Here is a 22584-nt window from a genome sequence, read left to right on the forward strand (position 1 = left end):
GTGCCACCACGCCTGGCTGATTTTTTGTATTTTTAGTAGAATGGGGTTTCACTGTGTTAGCCAGGATGGTCTCGATCTCCTGACCTTGTGACCCGCCCACCTTGGCCTCCCAAAGTACTGGGATTATAGGTGTGAGCCGCCATGCTCAGCCCCTAATCTTTTGTAGTGATTTGCCCACTTTAAGTTTTTGGTGACTCACCTTTAAATGTATCCAAAACCTCAGTGAAGTTTTAAGGAGCTGTTTTCTTTGTACTCATATTCTCACTTTACATAAAGGGAAAAAAATACAGTGGGGAGCAGATGCGACAGCCTCTGTAAGCATAAAAAACAGGTAGGTAAAATTGCCAGGAGTAGCCTGCTGTTTTTGGAAGTCCAGTTGTGCTGTGGGCTTTAGTTATGGTACTTTGTGGAGGGAGTGGAAAACTTGGGTTAATCTAGGTAGTTCTTTATATGGTTAGTGTAGTCTGAACTGTAATAGTTACACCTCCTTTCTTGAAATAAAATGTATTTTCTCTTGAGTTTATGAAACCTCAGCAGATGCCCTTTTTGAAGGAGCCTTCGGTGAGAGTATTCATTTTTTGTCATGCTTGAAGTTCATTTATTTTCCAGTATTCCAGTCACACTTCTGGTTATCAAAATGACCACTTGTGAAGATGAAGCCTTTCCTTTGGACAGAGATGATTTTATAGTGCTGATTGTATTATGTAAATAGCCTTTTGCCTCTTGGTATAATTCTAAATTAATTTTTCCACAGTGTATTTTTAAAACCTGCAGTATGAAAAATAAAATGTAGTTTTGGTGGTTTTATTATGCTTTATTATGGTTCATTTATGTGATATATATCATACATATTTACCAAACTAAGTTTTTGGACTTTTCTAACTTATGTCAGTGGTGGTATCTTGGCCCTAGCAACTGCTGTGGAGAAGGGGAAGCTCTTGGATAGTTTCAGTGCAAACTAAATGCTAAATGTTTTTTCTTTTCCAGGTGGTAATGCATTTAAAGTCTACAAAACATTGTATTTTGAATTTAATATAGGTAGCTTACTTTATTACTGGTTCTGAGTAGCATCGTGGTTTCAGAGAGGGAACCATTAGTGTTCAGATACACCTGGGAAAAAAAACAAAGTACATAGGACTTTAGAAATACTGTAAGCTGTAATGCTGGTTAGTAACACAACAGTCTTTGAATTGTTTAGGACCGTGAAAGCGGAAACATTAATTTAGGAAAACTGACTCTTCAAGGTTTACACTCTTCTTTTAGCATGTGTTCAGATAGCCTGGGGATGAATTAAGTAATTGCTGTAGAAAAGTTAAATTTTACATAGGGAATTTGTTTACTCTTTTATGGTTTCAGATACCACTGAGGCCCAAGTTCCTCATGTGTAGAATTAAAGGGTTTAATTATCCAGGATGTTGAAAGTCATTCTGATTATCCAAGATTTTTTTTGAGACAGAGTCTTGCTGTCACCAGGGTAGAGTGCAGTGGCACAATCTCAGCTCACTGCAACCTCCGCCTCCCAGGTTCAAGTGATTCTCCTACCTTAGCCTCACCGAGTAGGTGGGACTACAGGCACGCGCCACCACGCCTGGCTAATTTTTGTATTTTTAGTAAAGACGGGGTTTCACGATGTTGCCCAGGATGGTCTTGATCTCTTGACCTCATGATCTGCCCCCCTCGGCCTCCCAAAGTGCTGGGATTACAGGTGTGAGCCACCGCACCTGGCCAATTATCTAAGGTTTTATGACTCAGTAGTAACATTGACTTTTTGTCAGTGGAATTAGTAGTAACATTGACTTTTTGCCCATTACAATTTTGGACAAAAAGTCAGTATTACTACTGAGGACTAATAATTGTTAGTACTCTGTGGGACTATTTACAATTGCTGTGATATCTGACAATAATTAGTTGTAATACAGACAGATGAATATAATTAACTCATGAAGCAGTTTGAAGCCCTTCCCCTAAAGGATGATCTTCAGATTTATTTTGCTTGTTTTATTGCTTCCCAAAAAGGCAAGGATTTTTGTTTGCTTTGGTCTTTGATGATTCCCCAGCTCTTATAAGAATGCCTGGTACATACTAGGCTTTTGGTAACTTTACTAAGTGGATGAAGTGTCAGCTTCCTTAAACTCTAGCCAATGAGGATATTGGATTTTTTTTTCAGCTCAGTATAATTTACTAAATTAATACAGTTCATTAACTCTCCTTAAGGAAACAGCATCTTACGTTAGGTTCTTATAGATTTGTTTTAAACTCATTTTTCTTGAATGTAAAATAGTTGAAAATCGTTTTTATATTCTGTTGTGTGTGTGTAGAAGGGGCAGTATGAAAGTGTATAATGCACTATTATGAGAACTTAGAATTTTTTCCTACAATTCTGGAGTATATATTATAGAAATAGGAAGATTTAGATCACTAATGAACAAATTAACTTTTATTTTAGCAACATGTTTTAGAGTATTTAATGGTTTTTGTTTTCTGGTGGTATTCTCTTTTGCCTAAAGACAACTTTTAAAAACTGAAGGCCGGGTGCGGTGGCTCAAGCCTGTAATCCCAGCACTTTGGGAGGCCAAGATGGGCGGATCACGAGGTCAGGAGATCGAGACCATCCTGGCGAACACAGTGAAACCCCGTCTCTACTAAAAAAATACAAAAAACTAGCCGGGCGAGGTGGCAGGCACCTGTAGTCCCAGCTACTCGGGGGACTGAGGCAGGAGAATGGCGTAAACCCGGGAGGCGGAGCTTGCAGTGAGCTGAGATCCGGCCACTGCACTCCAGCCTGGGCAACAGAGCGAGACTCCGTCTCAAAAAAAACAAAACTGAAATTGGATTTTTCAACAGCATCATTGAGGTATAATTCACATACAGTAAATTGTACATATTTAGTGTACATAATTTTTCCTAGTCAGGAAAGTGGCAAAAATGTATAATTTGATGAGTTTTGACACACATATACATCTGTAAAACCATCACCACAGTTACGACAATAAACATGTTTATTACCCAAGTGTTTTCCATACCCCTTTGTAATTCCTCCCTCACCGTTTGTCTCCCTCCCCCATCCATCTGCAACCACTGATCTGCTTTCTATCAGTGTAGATTAGTTTGATGAAACTTTTAAATTTATTTTTATTTCCATAGAAACTGGACCAGGATCTTAATGAAGTCAAAGCTCGAGTAGAAGAACTGGACAGAAAATATTACGAAGTAAAAAATAAGAAAGATGAATTACAAAGTGAAAGAAAGTTAGTATTTAGACTAAAATATGCATTAATTTTTTGAATAATATTTGTTACTATGTGTTATGTGGTCTTTAAGTTACAAATTAACCGGTCAGGCTTGTTTTCTATATTTTGATTCTAAACTGTATACTATTAATACATCCTCATATGTGTTTAAAATTAAAGACAGTCTTATTTTTATTTATTAGCTACTTGTGGAGAGAAGAGAATGCAGAACAGCAAGCACTTGCTGCTAAAAGAGAAGATCTTGAAAAGAAGCAACAACTTCTTAGAGCGGCAACGGGAAAGGTGGGCAGGTTCTTTTCATCACCTCTGTTTACACTGAGTCATTGAGTTCATCGTTACGTAAGAATTTATTACCTTTCAAGGTGTAGGTCATGGGTTCCAAGTGATAAATAGGAGTCCAAATTATCTTCTAAATATTAAATGATAGAGATTTTTATACTTACCTGGCAGGGGAGATACCATGATCAATCATGAAGGTGGTTTTCCCAGGGTGAGGCTTATCCATTGCACTCCGGATGTGTTGACCCCTGCGATTTCCCCAAATGCGGGAAACTTGACTGCATAATTTGTGGTAGTGGGGGACTGCGTTCGCGCTTTCCCCTGAAAAAAAAAAAAAAAAAAAAAAATGATAGAGATTTAAAGTTTTATTACTACACATACTATTAATAGTAGCACTTTTGATTTTCAGATAAAGAGCCCATTTTTAACACTGCTGTTATAGAACAGAACCTATCATATAAGGTGTTACATGTAGTTGGCATATAGTGAGGAGGTGATGTGTTTGTTGGAGAGGATGTTTAGTTTAATCACTGGTATTTTTAAAAATGTATGTTGTGGTCTCATTCCTTACCAGGAGTCTCATTGGTGATATTATTTTAATATTTTTCATTTCTGACAATTTACAGGCCATTTTAAATGGAATAGACAGCATAAACAAAGTGCTAGACCACTTTCGTCGAAAAGGAATAAACCAGCATGTTCAAAATGGCTATCATGGCATTGTGATGAATAACTTTGAATGTGAACCAGCTTTCTACACATGTGTGGAAGTCACTGCTGGAAACAGGTTAAAGCTTTTGCTTGATATTTAGCATTTTTAGAAGAGGGAATAAGAATAGCCTGAGAAACAACTTTTGTAGTTTTTGTGCATCATATCTTCCATTATCTTTTTATACTTTGGTTCCTTATTTAACTTTCTAATTAAAGAAGTAGATGCTAAGTATTTGTTCCTAATTATCGAAGCTAGAACTTTCCCCTTTTGGGAGTTTTTCCTTCATAGCCTGAGAAACAACTTTTGTAGTTTTTGTGCATCATATCTTCCATTATCTTTTTATACTTTGGTTCCTTATTTAACTTTCTAATTAAAGAAGTAGATGCTAAGTATTTGTTCCTAATTATAGAAGCTAGAACTTTCCCCTTTTGGGAGTTTTTCCTTCTCCGCCATTGGAATTTTTAAAGTAGTCTCATTTTTTTCCAAAATTATTTGGATTATATAGCAAAAAAGTTAATTGTTTGATGTTTAAGTGTTTATAACACTTTAAAAGTGCACACCTTCTGTCCCAGCTATGCAGGAGGCTGAGGTGGGAGGATTGCTTGAGTCTAGGAGTTCAAGATCAGTTTGGGCAACATGGGAAGACCCTGTCTCAAAAAAAAAAAAAAGTATCAATAAAGATTTGTCTTACTCTCTTTATATTCAGGTTATTTTATCACATTGTTGATTCAGATGAAGTCAGCACGAAGATTTTAATGGAGTTTAATAAAATGAATCTTCCTGGAGAGGTTACTTTTCTGCCTCTTAACAAGTTAGATGTCAGGGATACTGCCTATCCTGAAACCAATGTGAGTCAATGTGTGATGAGGTCTATTTCTCTTTTATGATGTTATTTTTTTGTCACATAGTCTAACACATGCTAGTGCCCAGTCACTACACACTGGGATTCAATGGTCTATGAGATAAAAATACCTGTCTTCCCATGGACCTTAGTGCTGAGTGGGTTTTGGGGAGGGAGACAGAAGTCACAGCCACGATCCGTGGTATAGTGATGTGCGCATGTAATCCCAGCTACTTGGGAGGCTGAGGTGGGAGGATCATTTTAAAAAGAGAAAAAAGCCAAGATATGAAACAAATCATTGCAAATGTACAGTGTTAAAAGCGTAAGTACAGGATACTTTGAGAGTATATCTGGGAGTGACATAATTAAGGTTAGGGAGTTGGAGAAAAATCCCAAGGAACTGTCATGTAAAGATTTAAAGTGTCTTGATATATTTTAAAAATAAATTAAATGAAAAAAATGGCTAGTAAGGTGATAGACTTCAGAAACATAATATTGCTGTTACTAGCTAGTGAACTTTAGGTAGATTAAAAATATTCTTCAGACACCATTCTTAGAACAGTGTAATTGCTTTGAGGTACTTGACTTCAGAATGTTGATGGTAGTATCAACTGTTTTACCATCCCCTGAAGTTAAAGCTGAAACCCCATGAGAATGATCAGTAATTTAAGTGGAACATTAAGAATCCTGTACGCTATCAGAGGGTCTGGCTTTTTCTGCTATCACATCTATAAATTGTTTTTGAAGTTTGGGTAAGAAAAATTGGGTCTCAAAAACATGATGTATGAATGGAATGAGACACAAAGGAATACATGGTGTGTGGTTCCGTTTACGCTACATAAACAAAACCAAACTTAGATGAGGACGGGGCTCGGTGGCTCATGCCTGTAATCCCCTCACTTTGGGAGGGGGAGGTGGGTGGATCACCTGAGGTTAGGAGTTCAAGACCAGCGTGGCCAACATGGCAAAACTCTGTCTCTACTAAAAATACAAAAAAATTAGCTGGACATGGTAGTGGGCACCTGTAATCCCAGGTACTTGGGAGGCTGAGGCAGAAAATCGCTTGAACTGGGGAGGCAGAGGTTGCAGTGAGCCAAGATCTTGCCACTGTACTTCATCCTGGCAACAGAGCAAGACTCCGTCTCAAAAAAAAAAAAAAAAAAATAGAACTAGGAAGTACAAGGAAGTGATTAGCACCGTCATGGCAGGGGTCATTTCTGGCAGGTAACCACCATAGTTAAATGCTATGTGATTAGGAAATGAGCACACCCATGGCTTCTGGGGTGTCAGCAGTGCTCTGTTTCTTGTGCTGTGTGGTGGTTATGTTGGTGTTCTCTTTATTAATTTACACTGAACACTTAACTACGTTTTTCTGTATGTGGAATATATTTTCATAATTTTAAAAATTCCAAAAATCCTGTTCTAACAGTTTAGGAGAGAGAAAATGAAATTCTGACAAAATATTTTCCTGAATATCTAATTTAGATATATAAAATATGTAAAATTAAAACTGAGGAAATACTGTTTATATTTAGACCTTTTATGTGAGAGATACTATCCTCTAAGTTTTGCATATATTAACTCATTTAGGCTTCACAACTTTATAAGGAAGGTATGTATTGTCTACAATTTTGTAGATGAAGTAACTATTATTTGAGGAAGTTAAGCAACTTGTCCGCAGCACACATCTGATAAATGGTGAAACCAGTGTTTGAATTTGGGCAGTCTAGCTACAGAACCACTAAACTCTTTACACTATTAGGCTCTACTGTTGAAAACTTTGGTTACATGAGCAAAATTACCAGGATATTCTAGTGGAATGAGTCTTCTAACTACTTCAGGAAAAACCCCAATAGTTTTGAAATATAATGGTGTTTGTGGTTTAATTTGTGTTTCATAAAGATGTAATTTTGTAATTCTAAGTTTTTAGTTAACTGTGATCTCTCTGTTCACAAAATTTCATTTTTAGGATGCTATTCCTATGATCAGCAAACTGAGGTACAATTCCAGATTTGACAAAGCTTTCAAACATGTTTTTGGAAAGACTCTTATTTGTCGTAGCATGGAAGTTTCAACCCAGCTGGCCCGTGCTTTCACTATGGACTGTATTACTTTGGAAGGTTTGTAATACTAATTCTTAGCTTTAAACAGATAAATTCTAACAAATCATTTAAAACATAATCTGGCTGGGCACAGTGGGTCATGCCTGTAATCCCAGCACTTGGGGAGGCCGAGACGGGTGGATCACCTGAAGTCAAGACCAGCCTGGCTAACGAAGCGAAACCCTGTCTCCACTAAAAATACAAAGATTTGCTGGGTGTGGTGGTGTGCACCTGTAGTCCCAGCTACTCAGGAGGCTGGGGCAGGAGAATCGCTTGAACCTGGGAGGCAGTGGTTGCAATGAGCCAAGATTGCGCCACTGCACTCCAGCCTGGGTGACAGAGCGAGACTGTCTCAAAAAACAGAGAGACATATAATCTGTGTAATATGTCACTTGAGCTGTATGCATGTCTGATGAATATATCTTAACAGTATTTTGGAGGCATTCTGGTTTTGAGAGTGTTCGAAAAATTCGTCCTTTGCCTTTGGCCAGGTGTGATGGCTCACATCTGTAACCCCAGCACTTTGGGAGACCGGGGCAGGTGAATCCCTTGATGCCGGGAATTCAAGACTAGCCTAGCCAACATGGCGAAACCCCATCTCTACTAAAACTACAAAAAATTAGCTGGGTGTGGTGGTGTGCACCTGTAATCCCAACTGCTCAGGAGGCTGAGGCATGAGAGTGGCTTAAACCCGGGAGGCAGAGGGTGCAGTGAGCCAAGATCACACCCATGCACTGCAGCTTGGGTGGTAGAGCAAGACCCTGTCTCAAAAAAAAAGAAAAAAGAAACATTTATTTTCAATTATTTTATCGTTTTTTAAATAGTTGGTTTGGTCAATTAAGAGTCCAGACAGGGTTTGTACTTGATACTTAGTTGATGCCTCTGAAATGTCATCATTTGGTATGTAGCAGGCGTTCTTAACCTTTTTTGCAGTGTGGACTGCTTTGGCTATTTGAAGCCTATGGATCCTTCCTCACAATTTTTTTTTCTTTTCTACAACAAAAGCCACATTCAACACAATTTTTAATGCTTAAAATAAAATACTTTGGATCACAAAGATGTATTGGCAAGGTTATTTAAAAAAATATAATTCTTTAATGTATTCAAAAAACAAGATTTAGTAGTGGGTCTAATAACTACCATAAGTTTGAAGTACTAATACATGTAAACAATATTTTGAGATCTGGTAAGTGTAATCTAATATGAAAATAGCTCTTTTGGTAAAGTCACAGGTACTAATACTACTACTGTGGTTCTTGTCCTGTTCATTATAGAAGGAAATGTTAAATCTCATTTTGAGGTTAATAAAAATAAAGATGTAAATTTTTTTCCTACTCAAATCACAGATCTTCTGAATTTTATCTTTGGAATTCAGGTTAAGAACCCCCAGTATATAGGTTTACCTGCCCTCAATTTTTTTTTTCTCTTTATTTGTTAAAGAAAGCAGGTAAATCATCTCCCCCCAAGCTTTGTTTCTGTATATGTACATTTTGTTGTGGTTTTGAACCATCTGAGAATAAGTAAAACATGAGACTTCATCTCTAAAATATAAGCATGCATCTCCTAACAATAAGAACATTCTTTTGTATAGCCACAGTATCATTGTTACACCTAAGAAATTTAACATTAACCTAATATCTTCTGAAAGTATCCATATTCAAACTTTGTTTTCCTGAAATATTTTTCTATCTAGGATTCAATCAAGTATGCATGTAGTGTCTTCTCTTTAGATTCTTTAAATATAAGACAGTTCCTCCTCCCTTCTCCCCACCTAGAAAAATCCAGAAAAGTTCCATTTTCTGGATTTGTCTTATTGCTTCATCATTGTTTAAATATTGTTGGCATGAATGTATATACTTACGGTGTCATATAATGTGTCTCACTGTTAGCGATACTAGGTTTGATCACCTGCAGATCTCTCCATTGTAAAGGTACCCCTTTTGCCCCTTTGTAATTTAATAATATGTGAGATTATTCTTCAAGACTACATGAATGTCAGGTTCTCCCAACAACTTTACCAGTTGCTTTAGCACCTTTGTTGACTCTTGCCTGAATCAGTTATTACACTGGGAGTTTAAAAATGATGATTTTTGAATTCTGTCATTGCTGCTGCATTTATTAGCTGTCACTCTTCTGTAGAGAAGAGTCTCCACTTTTCATTTTTTTTAAAAAGTATCGCTGTGATTCATGGATTATTTTTTAAAAAATAAAATGTGTTATTATACTGGTATTGTTATTTTGACGCTCACATTTTCCTAAATAGGGCCAGTGGAAATTTCAGGCTAGGTCCTGTGTCTTACTAATATGTCCTCATTAGTCTTCAACACTTCCTTGCTCTCTGGTAGATGTTCAGGTTCAACTGGAGGGTCTTTTTTTTTTTTTTTTTTTTTAGAAAAAAAAAAAAAAACTGCGAGTTTTTGTTAGGGAAAAAAAAAAAAGACTGCGAGTTTTGACTGGGCACAGTGGCTTGACCCTGTAATCCCAGATACTTGAGAGGCTGAAGCAGGAGGATCACTTGAGGCTGGAAGTTTGAGAACCACCTGGGCACATAGTAAGACCTGGTCTCTACAAAAAAGATGTGGTGGTGCACACCTGTTCCTAGCCGCTCAGGAGGCTGAAGCAGGAGGATCCCTTGAATCCAGAAGTTTGAGGCTGCAGTGAGCTGTGACCACAGCACTGCACTCCAGCCTGAGCAAGAGAGCAAGACTCTGTCTCAAAAAAAAGGAAATTTTAGCATTGAAAAGCAAGATTTTTTCAGGGAGGTTTAAATTCTTTTCAATTCTCATTATGTACTTAAAGCCTACAGGTTAGTTTTTTTCATTATAAGTCAATTTATCATTGAATAAAAGTTACACAGACCTATCATACATGTTTTGTTTATAGGTGACCAGGTCAGTCATCGGGGTGCTCTAACTGGGGGTTATTATGACACAAGGAAGTCTCGACTTGAATTGCAGAAAGATGTTAGAAAAGCAGAAGAAGAACTAGGTGAACTTGAAGCAAAGCTCAATGAAAACCTGCGCAGAAATATTGAAAATATCTTTTTGTTTTGTGCATAATGATATTGTGGGGAAAGAACTGTGTTTTGGTTGTCATATATAATCTTTTGTTTTTTCACATATGTATTAAAAATTTGTGTTTTAAGTTCAAGGGCTTATGTTTGTTTAGCTTTTGAAGACTAAAAGCTATTTTAATGATTCTTTAAGTGTTAAGTAGCTAATACCATCAAGTCACTTGGAAGAAAAGAACCTGTAGAACACCAAAATACAGGTTGTAGCAGGCAAAGAAAGAGGAAACAGAGAAGGATCAGTTAGTGAATTGTGTAAGTAAAACCTTGGTAGTGTGTTTTTTTTTCCTTGTTAAATTTATTTAAGCAAGAGATAATGTTTTAAGGAAGAGAGTGAGAGGCATCGGTAATGTTACATACTGCTTAGAAGTTGAATATATAAGGACTGGCAGTTCACTGTACTTGTGTGGTGGCACAGGCCTGTAGTCCCAGCTATGTGGGAGGCTGAGGCAGGAAGATCACTTGAGCCTGGGAGGTAGAGGTTGCAGTGAGCTGAGATCACATCACTGCATTCCAGTCTGGGTGAAAGTGAGACCCTGTCTCAAAAAAAAAAAAAAAAAAAAAAAAAGGAGTGGCAGGGGAGGGTGAAGAATGTTAGATTTTACTGTCTTGAAGTTATTTGGTGCAAATTTAATGTCAGTGGAGGAAATGGCTATCAGATAATCAAGTCTGAGTAACCATAGTTGTTTTTTTACATAAAAATGATGCTACATGAGGAGTGGTTAGTTCAGTTCACAAATGAAACAATTGTGTATGTGGATTTTCTTAAAACCACCATGGTGCTTTGGTATAAGACAAAAGTACTTTATGTGTGCTTTCCATTTCGCCAAACAAGTTGAAAAATATAGGTACTTGAGCATCAGGAATAGATACAAAGTTAGTGGTTTTTACTGCTTCAAGTGAAACTGGCATTTTTAAAAAACTGCAGATATGGCCGGGCGCGGTGGCTCAAGCCTGTAATCCCAGCACTGTGGGAGGCCGAGATGGGCAGATCACGAGGTCAGGAGATCGAGATCATCCTGGCTAACACGGTGAAACCCCGTCTCTACTAAAAATACAAAAAAAATTAGCCGGGCGAGGTGGCGGGCGCCTGTAGTCCCAGCTACTCGGGAGGCTGAGGCAGGAGAATGGCGTGAACCCGGGAGGCAGAGCTTGCAGTGAGCTGAGATCCGGCCACTGCACTCCAGCCTGGGCGACAGAGCGAGACTCCGTCTCAGAAAAAAAAAAAAAAAACTGCAGATATATACCTTCTGTGCCATCAGTGCAAGCACAGAAAAAGAATATGCACCTGAGCTTTGACTTTGCAGGGGTCTGCATATCACACTTTAAAGAACTGCCTGAATTTGGCAAGATGTTGACACAGAGTATGGGGAGATACTGAGGAAAAGGAGGATGTTGACAGTGTGTATCAGCTGTCTTCCTGTGTTTGATAATCCAGCTAGATTGAATTATTTCTACATATGGCAAGAACTACTCTTCATACATAAACCCTTAACATAGTGCCTTAAGCATAGGAACAGTAAACATTTGTTGAATGAAAAGGTACTTAAAAATACGTAATATTGTTAGATTTCACCTAGCCGCCTCTATGGTTTTCCAAGAATTTGTTTTGTATAGCTTTTAGTAAAACAGTATACATGTTGTTCTGAGAGTGAAATGGTGGGGTGTGAAATGTTTCAAGCTTCTTTATGATTGAACGCATTTTGGGTAATACAGTTCAGCATTGTTTTGGTCCATAAATTTGAGGACATGTTATTTGGGGGTAAAGAAAAGGAAGGGATATATGGTGTTGTGTCTAAAAAGAATTCAGAACGTGATATATTTACCACCTGGAGATAATTTTCCTTAGCCTTGTATATGGATTAATAATGAAATTGATCAGTTGATGAACCAAATGCAACAGATTGAGACCCAGCAAAGGAAATTTAAAGCATCTAGAGATAGCATATTATCAGAAATGAAGATGCTAAAAGAGAAGAGGCAGCAGTCAGAGAAAACCTTCATGCCTAAGGTTCGTAAGTATATCTTTGGTTATAGATCAATTGTTACAGATTAATGTGGATCATACATTATATGGGTTATCCTTGAATTTTATGCTTCATTTTTGTTTGGACCCATACTTTTTTTTTTTTTGAAGACAGTCTCACTCTGTCTCGCTCTCGCCCAGGCTGCAGTGCATCGGTGCGTTCTCAGCTCACTGCAGCCTCCACCTCCTGGGTTCAAGCGATTTTCCTGCCTCAGCCTCCTGAGGAGCTGGGACTACAGACGTGCATCACCACATCTGGCTAGTTTTGTGTTTTTAGTAGAGATGAGGTTTCACCATGTTGGCCAGGCTGGTCTCAAACTCCTGACTTTAGGTGATCTGCCTGCCTTGCCCTCTCAAAGTACTGGGATTACAGGTGTGAGCCACTGTGCCCAGGCTGGACCCATACTTTTAGGTGTCTACATCTATTTTACCATTCTTAAACCCATGAATACCCAGAGTCTCCTGTTGTTGGCACGTTCAAACTTTCCACCTTCATTGAACAAATAGGCATTTGAAGCTATGACATAACTGTCTGATGGTCAGTTTTTGTCAGTAACCATTTTTATCTGAAGCACAATGGAATTAGTTGAATATTTGATTCCATTTTTGTTCAGACTGTATTAAAATTAGAAAGCAAATTTGTGATAGTATGTTATTGGTCTCATAAACTTGACAGTTTTGACCAATCTTTTACGTAGTATAATACTAAAACTACAAAGAGCTTAAAAAAAAAAAAAAAAAGATGTGCCTACAGTTGTACCATCCCAACACATTCTGACAACTTTTTTTTGGTTTTTTTTTGGGATGGAGTCTCGCCCTGTCACCTAGGCTGGAGTGCAATGGCACGATCTCGGCTCACTGCAACCTCTGCCTCCCGGGTTCAAGCGATTCTCCTGGCCTTGGTCTCCCGAGTAGCTGGGATTACAGACACGTGCCTCCATACCCAGCTAATTTTTGTATTTTTAGTAGAGACGGGTTTCACCGTGTTGGCTAGGCTAATCTTGAACTCTGGACCTCGTGATCCACTCGCCTTGGCCTCCCAAAGTGCTAGGATTACAGGCATGAGCCACCGCGCCTGGCAACTTTTTGTTATAGTATGCCTGAAGATTTTTGTATAGTTTAATCATGGAATATGATCTGGCCCACCCTGCCCCACCTATACTATTACATCGTATGTTTTTTGTTGCTAGAGTCCTAATTACCACATTAATAGGCACCTAATATTTGAGTTGATATGTCTATGTATTTAGCTCAGATCAAATATAGATTGTTTTAAAATTTTCACTATAAGTAATCCAGAGGCTAATACCTTACTAATAAACGGATGTCATATAGCAACGTAGCTTACAGAGTTTGGAGGCAAGCTTGCACGCTATGGAGTCTACCAGAGAATCATTGAAAGCAGAACTAGGAACTGATTTGCTTTCTCAACTGAGTTTGGAAGATCAGAAGAGAGTAGATGCACTGAATGATGAGATTCGTCAACTTCAGCAGGTAAGTACACAGCTGACTGGAAAAAAAAAATTCATTAGTAATTGGCTATTGTGAAAAGTGCCTTTCTTGCTAACTAGGGGAATATGAAAGAAAAGAACTGAGAAAATATTAAAATGAGGCTTGGACTTTTAATACCCATAGGAGTAAATAAGATTTTGTTTTTCTAAACCATTCTAGCTAGGTTAGGATTATACAAGAAATTTTCATTTCCTTACAGTTTAGTTAATTAGCATTACTTATTAGTTGTAAGTATCGCTATTAGTAAGTTTGAGCTTGTTAGCCTTACCATATTTATCTTACAACATTTGAATTGATTTTTTTTTTTTGAGATGGATTCTTGCTCTGTTGCCCAGGCTGGAGTGCAGTGACTCGATCTCAGCTCACTACAAGCTCCACCTCCCGAGTTCACGCCATTCTCCTGCCTTAGCCTCCGAGTAGCTGGGACTACAGGCACCCGCCACCACGCCTAGCTAATTTTTTTTGTATTTTTTTTTTTTTTAGTAGAGATGGAGTTTCACCGTGTTAGTTCACCAGGATGGTCTCAATCTCCTGACCTTGTGATCCGCCCGCCTCGGCCTCCCAAAGTGCTGGGATTACAGGCTTGAGCCACCGCACCTGGCCTTTGATTTTTAAAACTGCATAGATATAAACCACCAACACTGTTTCTAAAAAATGAAAAGCAGTTAAAGAAACCGTTTTTGACAGCAAGCATTACAAAAAGAGCCAGCCACAAAAATTTAACATTATGAATTGATAAGAGAAAAATAAAGTATAGGGCTTTTTTGAAGAATGTAATGTATTAAACTTCATTTTCAGCTCACGTGAGCACAAGTACTAGAGAGGACAGCAGATGAGCACTCTTCCTGTGTGTGAAATGTACATGCTTATGTAGACAACTTTTTCTTAATTCTAGGAAAACAGACAGTTGCTAAATGAAAGAATTAAATTAGAAGGTATTATTACTCGAGTAGAGACTTATCTCAATGAGAATCTGAGAAAACGCTTGGACCAAGTAGAACAGGTGTGTATGTGTTTTTTTTTTTAAGGGCTCCTTGATGGCCATGACCTATTGCAAGTGGTTATATCAGAGGCTCTGATTGAAAGCATGGGCTTTGGGGACAGAAAGCTTAGTGTCTGTGGGCCTTGGGTTGGAATTCTGCCACCTAGTGTGTGATTTTGGACAAGTCACTTACTATTTCTAAGCCTCAGTTTCTTGTGTAAATTAAACATTATCATAGTTGTTTTATATAATTGCTATCGTGGCACATTCTAAGTACTTAGTAAATGTTATAGTTTTTCAGTGGTGGTTAGATGCTTAGAAATTTTCTAGTAATTATGTCTTTTTCTTCCCTTTAATGGATACTTTAAGTATTTCTAATTATATGAAGTATTTATATTTTTTGGTTTTCTTGAATGTTTGTTCAGACAATAGCTGTAGAAAATGTTGGCAGTCATAACATTTGAAACTAATGGAATTTGCATTTTTTATTATAGGAACTTAATGAGCTGAGAGAGACAGAAGGGGGTACTGTTCTCACTGCCACAACATCAGAACTTGAAGCCATCAATAAAAGAGTAAAAGACACTATGGCACGATCAGAAGGTGAATTTTTATGTAGTAAAATTTTGTTTACATACTTGTTTTATAAAATTGTTTACTGCAGAATAAAATGTCCAAATAGGCAGAAGCATATACTAATGATTTTTTGTTTTCCATTATAAACAATGTATAGTGAATGGAATTTAGTAAGTTGACTATAAATAGGAACTTTTGTTTTACTGAAATGTTTGTGACAATTGAGACCATAAATGATTCATTTTGTTGATAAAATATGAAATACCTGACTCAAGTTTCTTATCACGTAGTTGCTAAGAAAATAACTTTAGTTTATAAGCATTAACATTGAATAATGAAAATTATATATTTGAGTGACTCATATATACTTCTAATTTTGTACTGACTTAAGTGGTTCATAAATTTTCACAGAAAATTTTAAACACTGACAGAAACTTCTAAAACCTATTTTGGTAGGTTTGATCATAAAAATCGTTACTCAAATACTATAACACTGGCTTTAAACTAGATATTATAGCCTAATTTTGTTTTTCCCCCCATCTTAGATTTGGACAATTCCATTGATAAAACAGAAGCTGGAATTAAGGAGCTTCAGAAGAGTATGGAACGCTGGAAAAATATGGAAAAAGAACATATGGATGCTATAAATCATGATACTAAAGAACTAGAAAAGATGACAAATCGGCAAGGCATGCTATTGAAGAAGAAAGAGGAGTGTATGAAGAAAATTCGAGAACTTGGATCACTTCCCCAGGAAGCATTTGAAAAGTACCAGACACTGAGCCTCAAACAGGTTGGTTTTAAATTTGAAGTCTTGTTACAAATTGCTTGGTATGTAAATTTATTTATATGAATACATATTTTCTCTTTTTAGTTGTTTCGAAAACTTGAGCAGTGCAACACAGAATTAAAGAAGTACAGCCATGTTAACAAAAAGGCTTTGGATCAGTTTGTAAATTTCTCCGAGCAGAAAGAAAAGTTAATAAAGCGACAAGAAGAGTTAGATAGGGGTTACAAATCGATCATGGAGCTGATGAATGTACTTGAACTTCGGAAATACGAAGCTATTCAGTTAACTTTCAAACAGGTATGTTTTGCTTTGTAGTAAAAATATACACAGGACAAAAGCTTTAGCTCTTACTCAGTTTGTAAAGATTTTAAAGCTTTTTTCCTCATTAACAGGTGAATCTAATACATGTGAACAAATCTAGCATATAGGTTTACAGTAACTTGAATGTTTTACACAGCCTTTAGAAGGATCCAGTCTATTATCCTTGTTAAGATTAAAAAATAATTGGTAGCTTTTAAATATTTTACTTGTTAATGTATAATTCTACCTAAGCAAAATTTATATTTCAGTCTGCTTTTTTTTTTTTTTTTTTTTTTTAAAGGTATCCAAGAACTTCAGTGAAGTATTCCAGAAGTTAGTACCTGGTGGCAAAGCTACTTTGGTGATGAAGAAAGGAGATGTGGAGGGCAGTCAGTCTCAAGATGAAGGAGAAGGGAGCGGTGAGAGTGAGAGGGGTTCTGGCTCACAAAGCAGTGTCCCATCAGTTGACCAGTTTACTGGAGTTGGAATTAGGGTAAAATACCTTTATATTCCATTTTCCTCAGAGCATTACCATAATAGAATTTATAGTATCTTTTGCGTATCTGATTGGTGCATTATATGCAAGTTACTTTTGGAAGATGGTGGTGGTTCTACCCTTTAGGATATTAACTCATATGTTTATTCTTAGGTGTCATTTACAGGAAAACAAGGTGAAATGAGAGAAATGCAGCAGCTTTCAGGCGGACAGAAATCCTTGGTAGCTCTTGCTCTGATTTTTGCCATTCAGAAATGTGACCCAGCTCCATTTTACTTGTTTGATGAGATTGACCAGGCTCTGGATGCTCAGCACAGAAAGGCTGTGTCAGGTACAGTTCAGTACAATTTTGGTTTTGTATTTAACAATAAGCTGGTAATATTTGCTGATACATGTATGAAAAAAATCAAACTCGGGCAGGTTTGAATTTTAGTAAGAGTAAAGATAGTTGCTTTTTAAATTTTCAGATCTGCTGAAAAGAGAAATTTGTTAAAGCACTATTTCCTTTTTTACAGATATGATTATGGAACTTGCTGTACATGCTCAGTTTATTACAACTACTTTTAGGCCTGAACTGCTTGAGTCAGCTGACAAATTCTATGGTGTAAAGTTCAGAAATAAGGTAATTTTTTAAGTTTGTGTTTAATCAATTTGTTGAATTCTGGTTTTATGTTAAATAGTGAAAGAAAACTTAGAAAGTCTTTGCTTATCTGATGTCTTTTTAAAGAAAAAACTTTTCCTTCAAATAACTATGAGGTTTAGCAATATTTTATGGCATTGCATTCATTTTATTTTCATTGGCATTAGCAAACCATATCTTTCTATCCAGTCTATTCAGTGCTTCTGTAATGCACAATCTTTAACAATTACATATGTTCGTTTTTTGTTTTTTTTGTTTTTTTTTTTGAGACAGAGTATCGCTCTGCCCCCAGGCTGGAGTGCAGTGGCTGGATCTCAGCTCACTGCAAGCTCCGCCTCCCGGGTTCACGCCATTCTCCTGCCTCAGCCTCCCAGTAGCTGGGACTACAGGCGCCCGCCACCTCGCCCAGCTAATTTTTTTGTATTTTTAGTAGAGACGGGGTTTCACCGTGTTAGCCAGGATGGTTTCGATCTCCTGACCTCGTGATCCGCCCGTCTCGGCCTCCCAAAGTGCTGGGATTACAGGCTTGAGCCACCGCGCCCGGCCACATATGTTCATTTGTATGGACTGCATAGCTCTTCCTGGGTGTCTTCCCAACCTTAAAATTATTGATGAAATAGCAAAGTAATAGAAAGTGAACAAAAGGTAGTTTAGATGTTTAGGCATGGTATTTCTTCAGAGCATTAAAATACATATTTTTTAAATCCATGCATTGAACAAACACCACTGTAAATAAAGGTTTTCTAAGTCAGTGCTTCAGAATTATTTTACTTCATATGTAAAATATAGGTGATAGGCTGTGCGCAGTGGCTCACGCCTGTAATCCCAGCACTTTGGGAGGCCAAGGCAGGTGGATCACCAGGTCAGGAGTTTGAGACCAGCCTGGCCAGTATGGTGAAACCCTGTCTCTACTAAAAATACAAAATTAGCTGGGCATGGTGGTGTGCGCCTGTAGTCCCAGCTACTTGGGAGGCTGAGGTAGAAGAATTGCTTGAATCTGGGAGGCGGAGGTTGCAGTGAGCCAAGATCGTGACACTGCACTCCAGCCTGGGCGACAAGAGCAAGACTCCATCTCAAAAAAAACAAAAATTTAAAAATGTAGGTGATAGGCTATGTATATTACCCTATACAATGCAAACATGTATTTAACAGATTTTGTTTTTAACATTTATTCTTCAGGTTAGTCATATTGATGTGATCACAGCAGAGATGGCCAAAGACTTTGTAGAAGATGATACCACACATGGTTAATTGGAAAATACTACCTACTGGTTTGGGAGATGTGTATAGTAATATGATTCTCATACCCAGGAACTGTGAATTTAAACCTAAATATTTGGCCAATATTAATAGTTTTCAGACTTAAAGCATCATAGTCCTTTTATATTTGTCTTTGTATTTTATAAGATACTCTGTAATGTCATGTTTGTACTTATAGTTTAAGAATTTTATTTCCTGTACAACTTTTTGTAAAATGTCCTGCTATTTTAAATCTTTTGAAACATGCTAAATATTCTTTCCTAATTGTTTTATCACTTATACTGCCTTTTTTATAGCTTCAATTAAATAATTGGTTTATGACTAATTTAGTGTTTTATGTGGCTTTTCATTTGTCATAGTCTCTTCCAGTGAGAACACTAATCAGATTGGATGTAAGGCCTCGTTTTAACTTAATCACCTCTTTAAAAGGCCTGTCTCCAAATACAGTTACATTTGAGGTATTGAGGGTTAGGACTTCAACATGTGAATTTGGGAAGGGAAGCACAAAACCAGCCCCTACCATAGTATATTTATCATTGATATATTACTATCAACTAAACTCAAGCTTTCATTCAGATTTGACTGGTTTTTCTACTAAGGCCCTTTTTCTTTTCTAGGATCCCAAAGAGGATGCTACATTACATTTACTTGTATCTCTTCTAGTCTGTGAGAGTTTCTGTCATTGTCTATTATATCTTGACAATTTTGAGGAATATTCAGATATTTTGTAGAATGTCCCTCAAATTGGGTTTGATATTTTTCTCTTGGTTAGATTGGGGCTGATACCACAGAAGTGAAGGATTCTCATTACCTCTTACAATAGTACATATTATTAACGTGCTTTATCAGTGATGATGTTTACCTTGATCACCTACCCAACATTGTATTTGCCAGGTTTCTTCATTGTGAAGTCACATTTTTTCCCCTTTCCATACTCTTTTCTTTGAAAGTAGGTCTTGAAGTGCAGCCCTCACTGTGGGTCTTCTGTGACCCTGGAAGACTACCTTAATAGTCTTGTAGCTTTTTGTAGATTGACATTTTCCACATAGACAGTCATGTCATTTGCAAGAAAGAGGCAATTTTATTTCTTCCTTTGAAATATTTACCTTTAATTTCTTTTTCTTGTTGATTTCTCCTGGCCTCGGTTTATACTTTTTATCTGCAGGAGAATTTGTTAGGAGCTACTCTTCCATCACTGGAAACCAGAAATACCTAGAGAGATACTTTTAAAATAAAGAAATAGTAATGGGACTTTAAATCGAGTTTTAAAATGTGTGTTTACTTTGGGTTTTCATTTTGACTGAATCTTTAGAGTTTAAATGTTTGGTGTATTATTTATACTTTATAGCTTTGCTGTAATATAACTGATCTATAATAGATAATTTGGTATATGTTCTGTCTACGATTCCATTCAACGGGTTATGTAACTATAATATCTTTCTAATATTTCTACCATTTTCTTACACATTTCCCCAATAATTTTTCTTAAACATCTACCTAAGAATATTCATCATGAATGCTTGGTGTATAGTTTATGATTTGTAGTTATGATTTGTATCCTCTGATATGACCAACCCCTTTTATAATACAGAATTTGGTGTAAGGTAAGTTCCAAGATTCAATTCAAGGGATGTTACAGACATAGCATCATTCTAAAACTTCTTAATATTATTCTTAACCATTTCCCCAAAGATATTAGTATGACAAAATGCCAGTAAATTTATAACAATAAAGCACCTAAATCATGAAACAATAAATTTTTGTAAAAACCTATATTCTTTGTGATATCTTAGTCATGAATTGTTAATTCTAATGGAACTGAATAGAAAAATGTGACAATCCTGAGCATACTTAATCAACCCAGAAACTTAGAAGGACAGATATTTACCCAAGGAGTTAGCCAATGATTCATAAGAAAATCTAAGTGCTTCTTTTTGGCTGGAGAGTCGTTTCCTCAGAGTAGTATTGATTCTTCCACTTGGAGATTTTGTTAATACTGTTAAAAATGCATTACATTAACCATAGTGGAATTGAAGAACATACATTTTAAGAGATGGGGGGTCTCATCCCATCACCCAGGCTGGAGTGCAGTGGCAGGATCACAGCTCACTGCAACCTTGAACTCCTGGGCTCAGGTGATCTTCCACTTTGGCCTGCCAATATTAATATTTTGGGGCATTTCCTTCAAATCTTCATAAAAAGTTTTGTGGTTTATTTTTATGTTTATTCTGGGTGTATAATTTTGTATCTTAGATTTTTAATTTAGTAAGACTATAAAATATTGCTGTTTTAATGCTTTGGAAATAAAATTTTAATAGCCATATGCTATTCTGTCAAGTAGAAGTAGCATAATTTACTTAAATATCCCACTGGAGGCTTAGATTGTTTTCTTTTGGCTAAAGTACCAAAAATGAATTAAAAAAATCAATATACATAAAACTCCCAAAATTTAGGATTATTTTCCCAGCGTAGAGTCCTAGAAGTCAGTGTGAATATTTGTAAGGATTTTTATTTACTTTTTATGCTCTTTTTGAAAAAGATGTAAAACATGAAATGGTTAATACGTAGGTTAAGAATTTGTCTACTTAAAATTAGTGAAAAAGTAATTTTAGAAAATGATGCAATTTATAGAAATAATTTTACTGGGAATAATATAGTCAGTAGAAAAGGGAGAAATAGGGAGGATTACTCTTTTAAAAGCAAGCAATAGCAAACTTGTCTTTGGAAATATTTAGTTAATTCTTAAAAGGTGCTTCTCTTTTAACAACTCTCTAGGCCAGGTGTAGTGGCTCACGCCTGTAATCCCAGCACGTTGGGAGGCCCAGGCGAGTAGATCACTTGAGGTCAAGAGCTCAAGACCAGCCTGACCAACGTGGTGAAACCCCATTTCTACTAAAAATACAAAAATTAGCCGGGCGAAGTGACAACAGGCCTATAGTCCCAGCTACTCGGGAGGCTGAGGTAGGAGAATCGCTTGAACCTGGGCAGTGGAAGTTGTAGTGAGCTGAGATCGCGCCACTGCACTCCAGCCTGGGAGACAGCGAGACTCCATCCAAAAACAAAACAAAGAAAAAACTCTAAATAAAAGGACTAGTACTTTGATTCAGCTTCCCACAAAGGGAGAATACCAGTGTTTAAGTAAAGTGAATAGTATTCAGATTTCACTATCACCCAGTAAATGGTCTTACACAGGATACAGCTTCCGGTTGTTGGGTGCTTGCCACAGAGGTACAGAGATTATGTTCTGTCTTAAAGATTTAAGAACTCCTTTTCGTAAAAATTCTGCTAGGTATAGTGTCTCATACCTGTAATACCAACACTTTTAGAAGCTGGAGCAGGAGGATCATTTGAGCAAGGAGTTTTGAGACCAGCCTGGGCAACATAGTGAGATCCCATTTCTACAAAAAATTTAAAAATTACCTGGGTGTGGTGGCCACACCTGTAGTCCCAGCTACTTGGGAGGCTGAGGTGGAAGGGGTCACTTGAGCCTGGGAGGAAAAAGTGTTATATTTACGAAATACTATTCATTCTGTATCTTTTTACTCAGGCATATCTCCTTATCCTAGAATGCTAATAATCCAGGTTTGTGTATTTATGCTTAGTCTGCTATCTTAAATGGAGGGAAGTGTAAATGGAACCAGTTGCACATTAACACAGTTTAAATGGTAACAGCAAAGTGTTAGCTTGCTACTTCGGAGGATCTTTCCTTCCCTATTTGGTATTTTCCTTTTTTTTTTTTTTTTTTTTTTT

At 37.0% G+C, this 22584-nt stretch overlaps 1 protein-coding gene and 1 non-coding gene across 2 annotated transcripts in view; both read left to right on the forward strand.

Moving 5' to 3' along the window:
• Positions 1-19160, forward strand: part of SMC3 (structural maintenance of chromosomes 3) — a 37463-nt gene extending 18303 nt beyond the window's left edge. Inside the window, exons 14-29 of the mRNA XM_030941017.1 lie at positions 3145-3248; positions 3434-3533; positions 4157-4317; positions 4949-5090; positions 7053-7203; positions 10069-10221; positions 12112-12263; positions 13614-13772; positions 14686-14793; positions 15267-15375; positions 15894-16141; positions 16223-16435; positions 16740-16931; positions 17088-17265; positions 17450-17556; positions 18754-19160. Of these exons, the coding sequence (XP_030796877.1) occupies positions 3145-3248; positions 3434-3533; positions 4157-4317; positions 4949-5090; positions 7053-7203; positions 10069-10221; positions 12112-12263; positions 13614-13772; positions 14686-14793; positions 15267-15375; positions 15894-16141; positions 16223-16435; positions 16740-16931; positions 17088-17265; positions 17450-17556; positions 18754-18825 (2349 nt within the window). The 3' untranslated portion in view covers positions 18826-19160. The remainder of the gene's footprint in view (positions 1-3144; positions 3249-3433; positions 3534-4156; positions 4318-4948; positions 5091-7052; positions 7204-10068; positions 10222-12111; positions 12264-13613; positions 13773-14685; positions 14794-15266; positions 15376-15893; positions 16142-16222; positions 16436-16739; positions 16932-17087; positions 17266-17449; positions 17557-18753) is intronic.
• LOC115900615 lies at positions 3687-3854 on the forward strand. The gene has a single exon (XR_004060284.1). It is a non-coding gene; the product is annotated as a U1 spliceosomal RNA (small nuclear RNA).
• Positions 19161-22584: the final 3424 nt, after the last annotated feature.

Source organism: Rhinopithecus roxellana, chromosome 11 (genome assembly GCF_007565055.1).
Source record: "Rhinopithecus roxellana isolate Shanxi Qingling chromosome 11, ASM756505v1, whole genome shotgun sequence".
NCBI lineage: Eukaryota > Metazoa > Chordata > Mammalia > Primates > Cercopithecidae > Rhinopithecus > Rhinopithecus roxellana.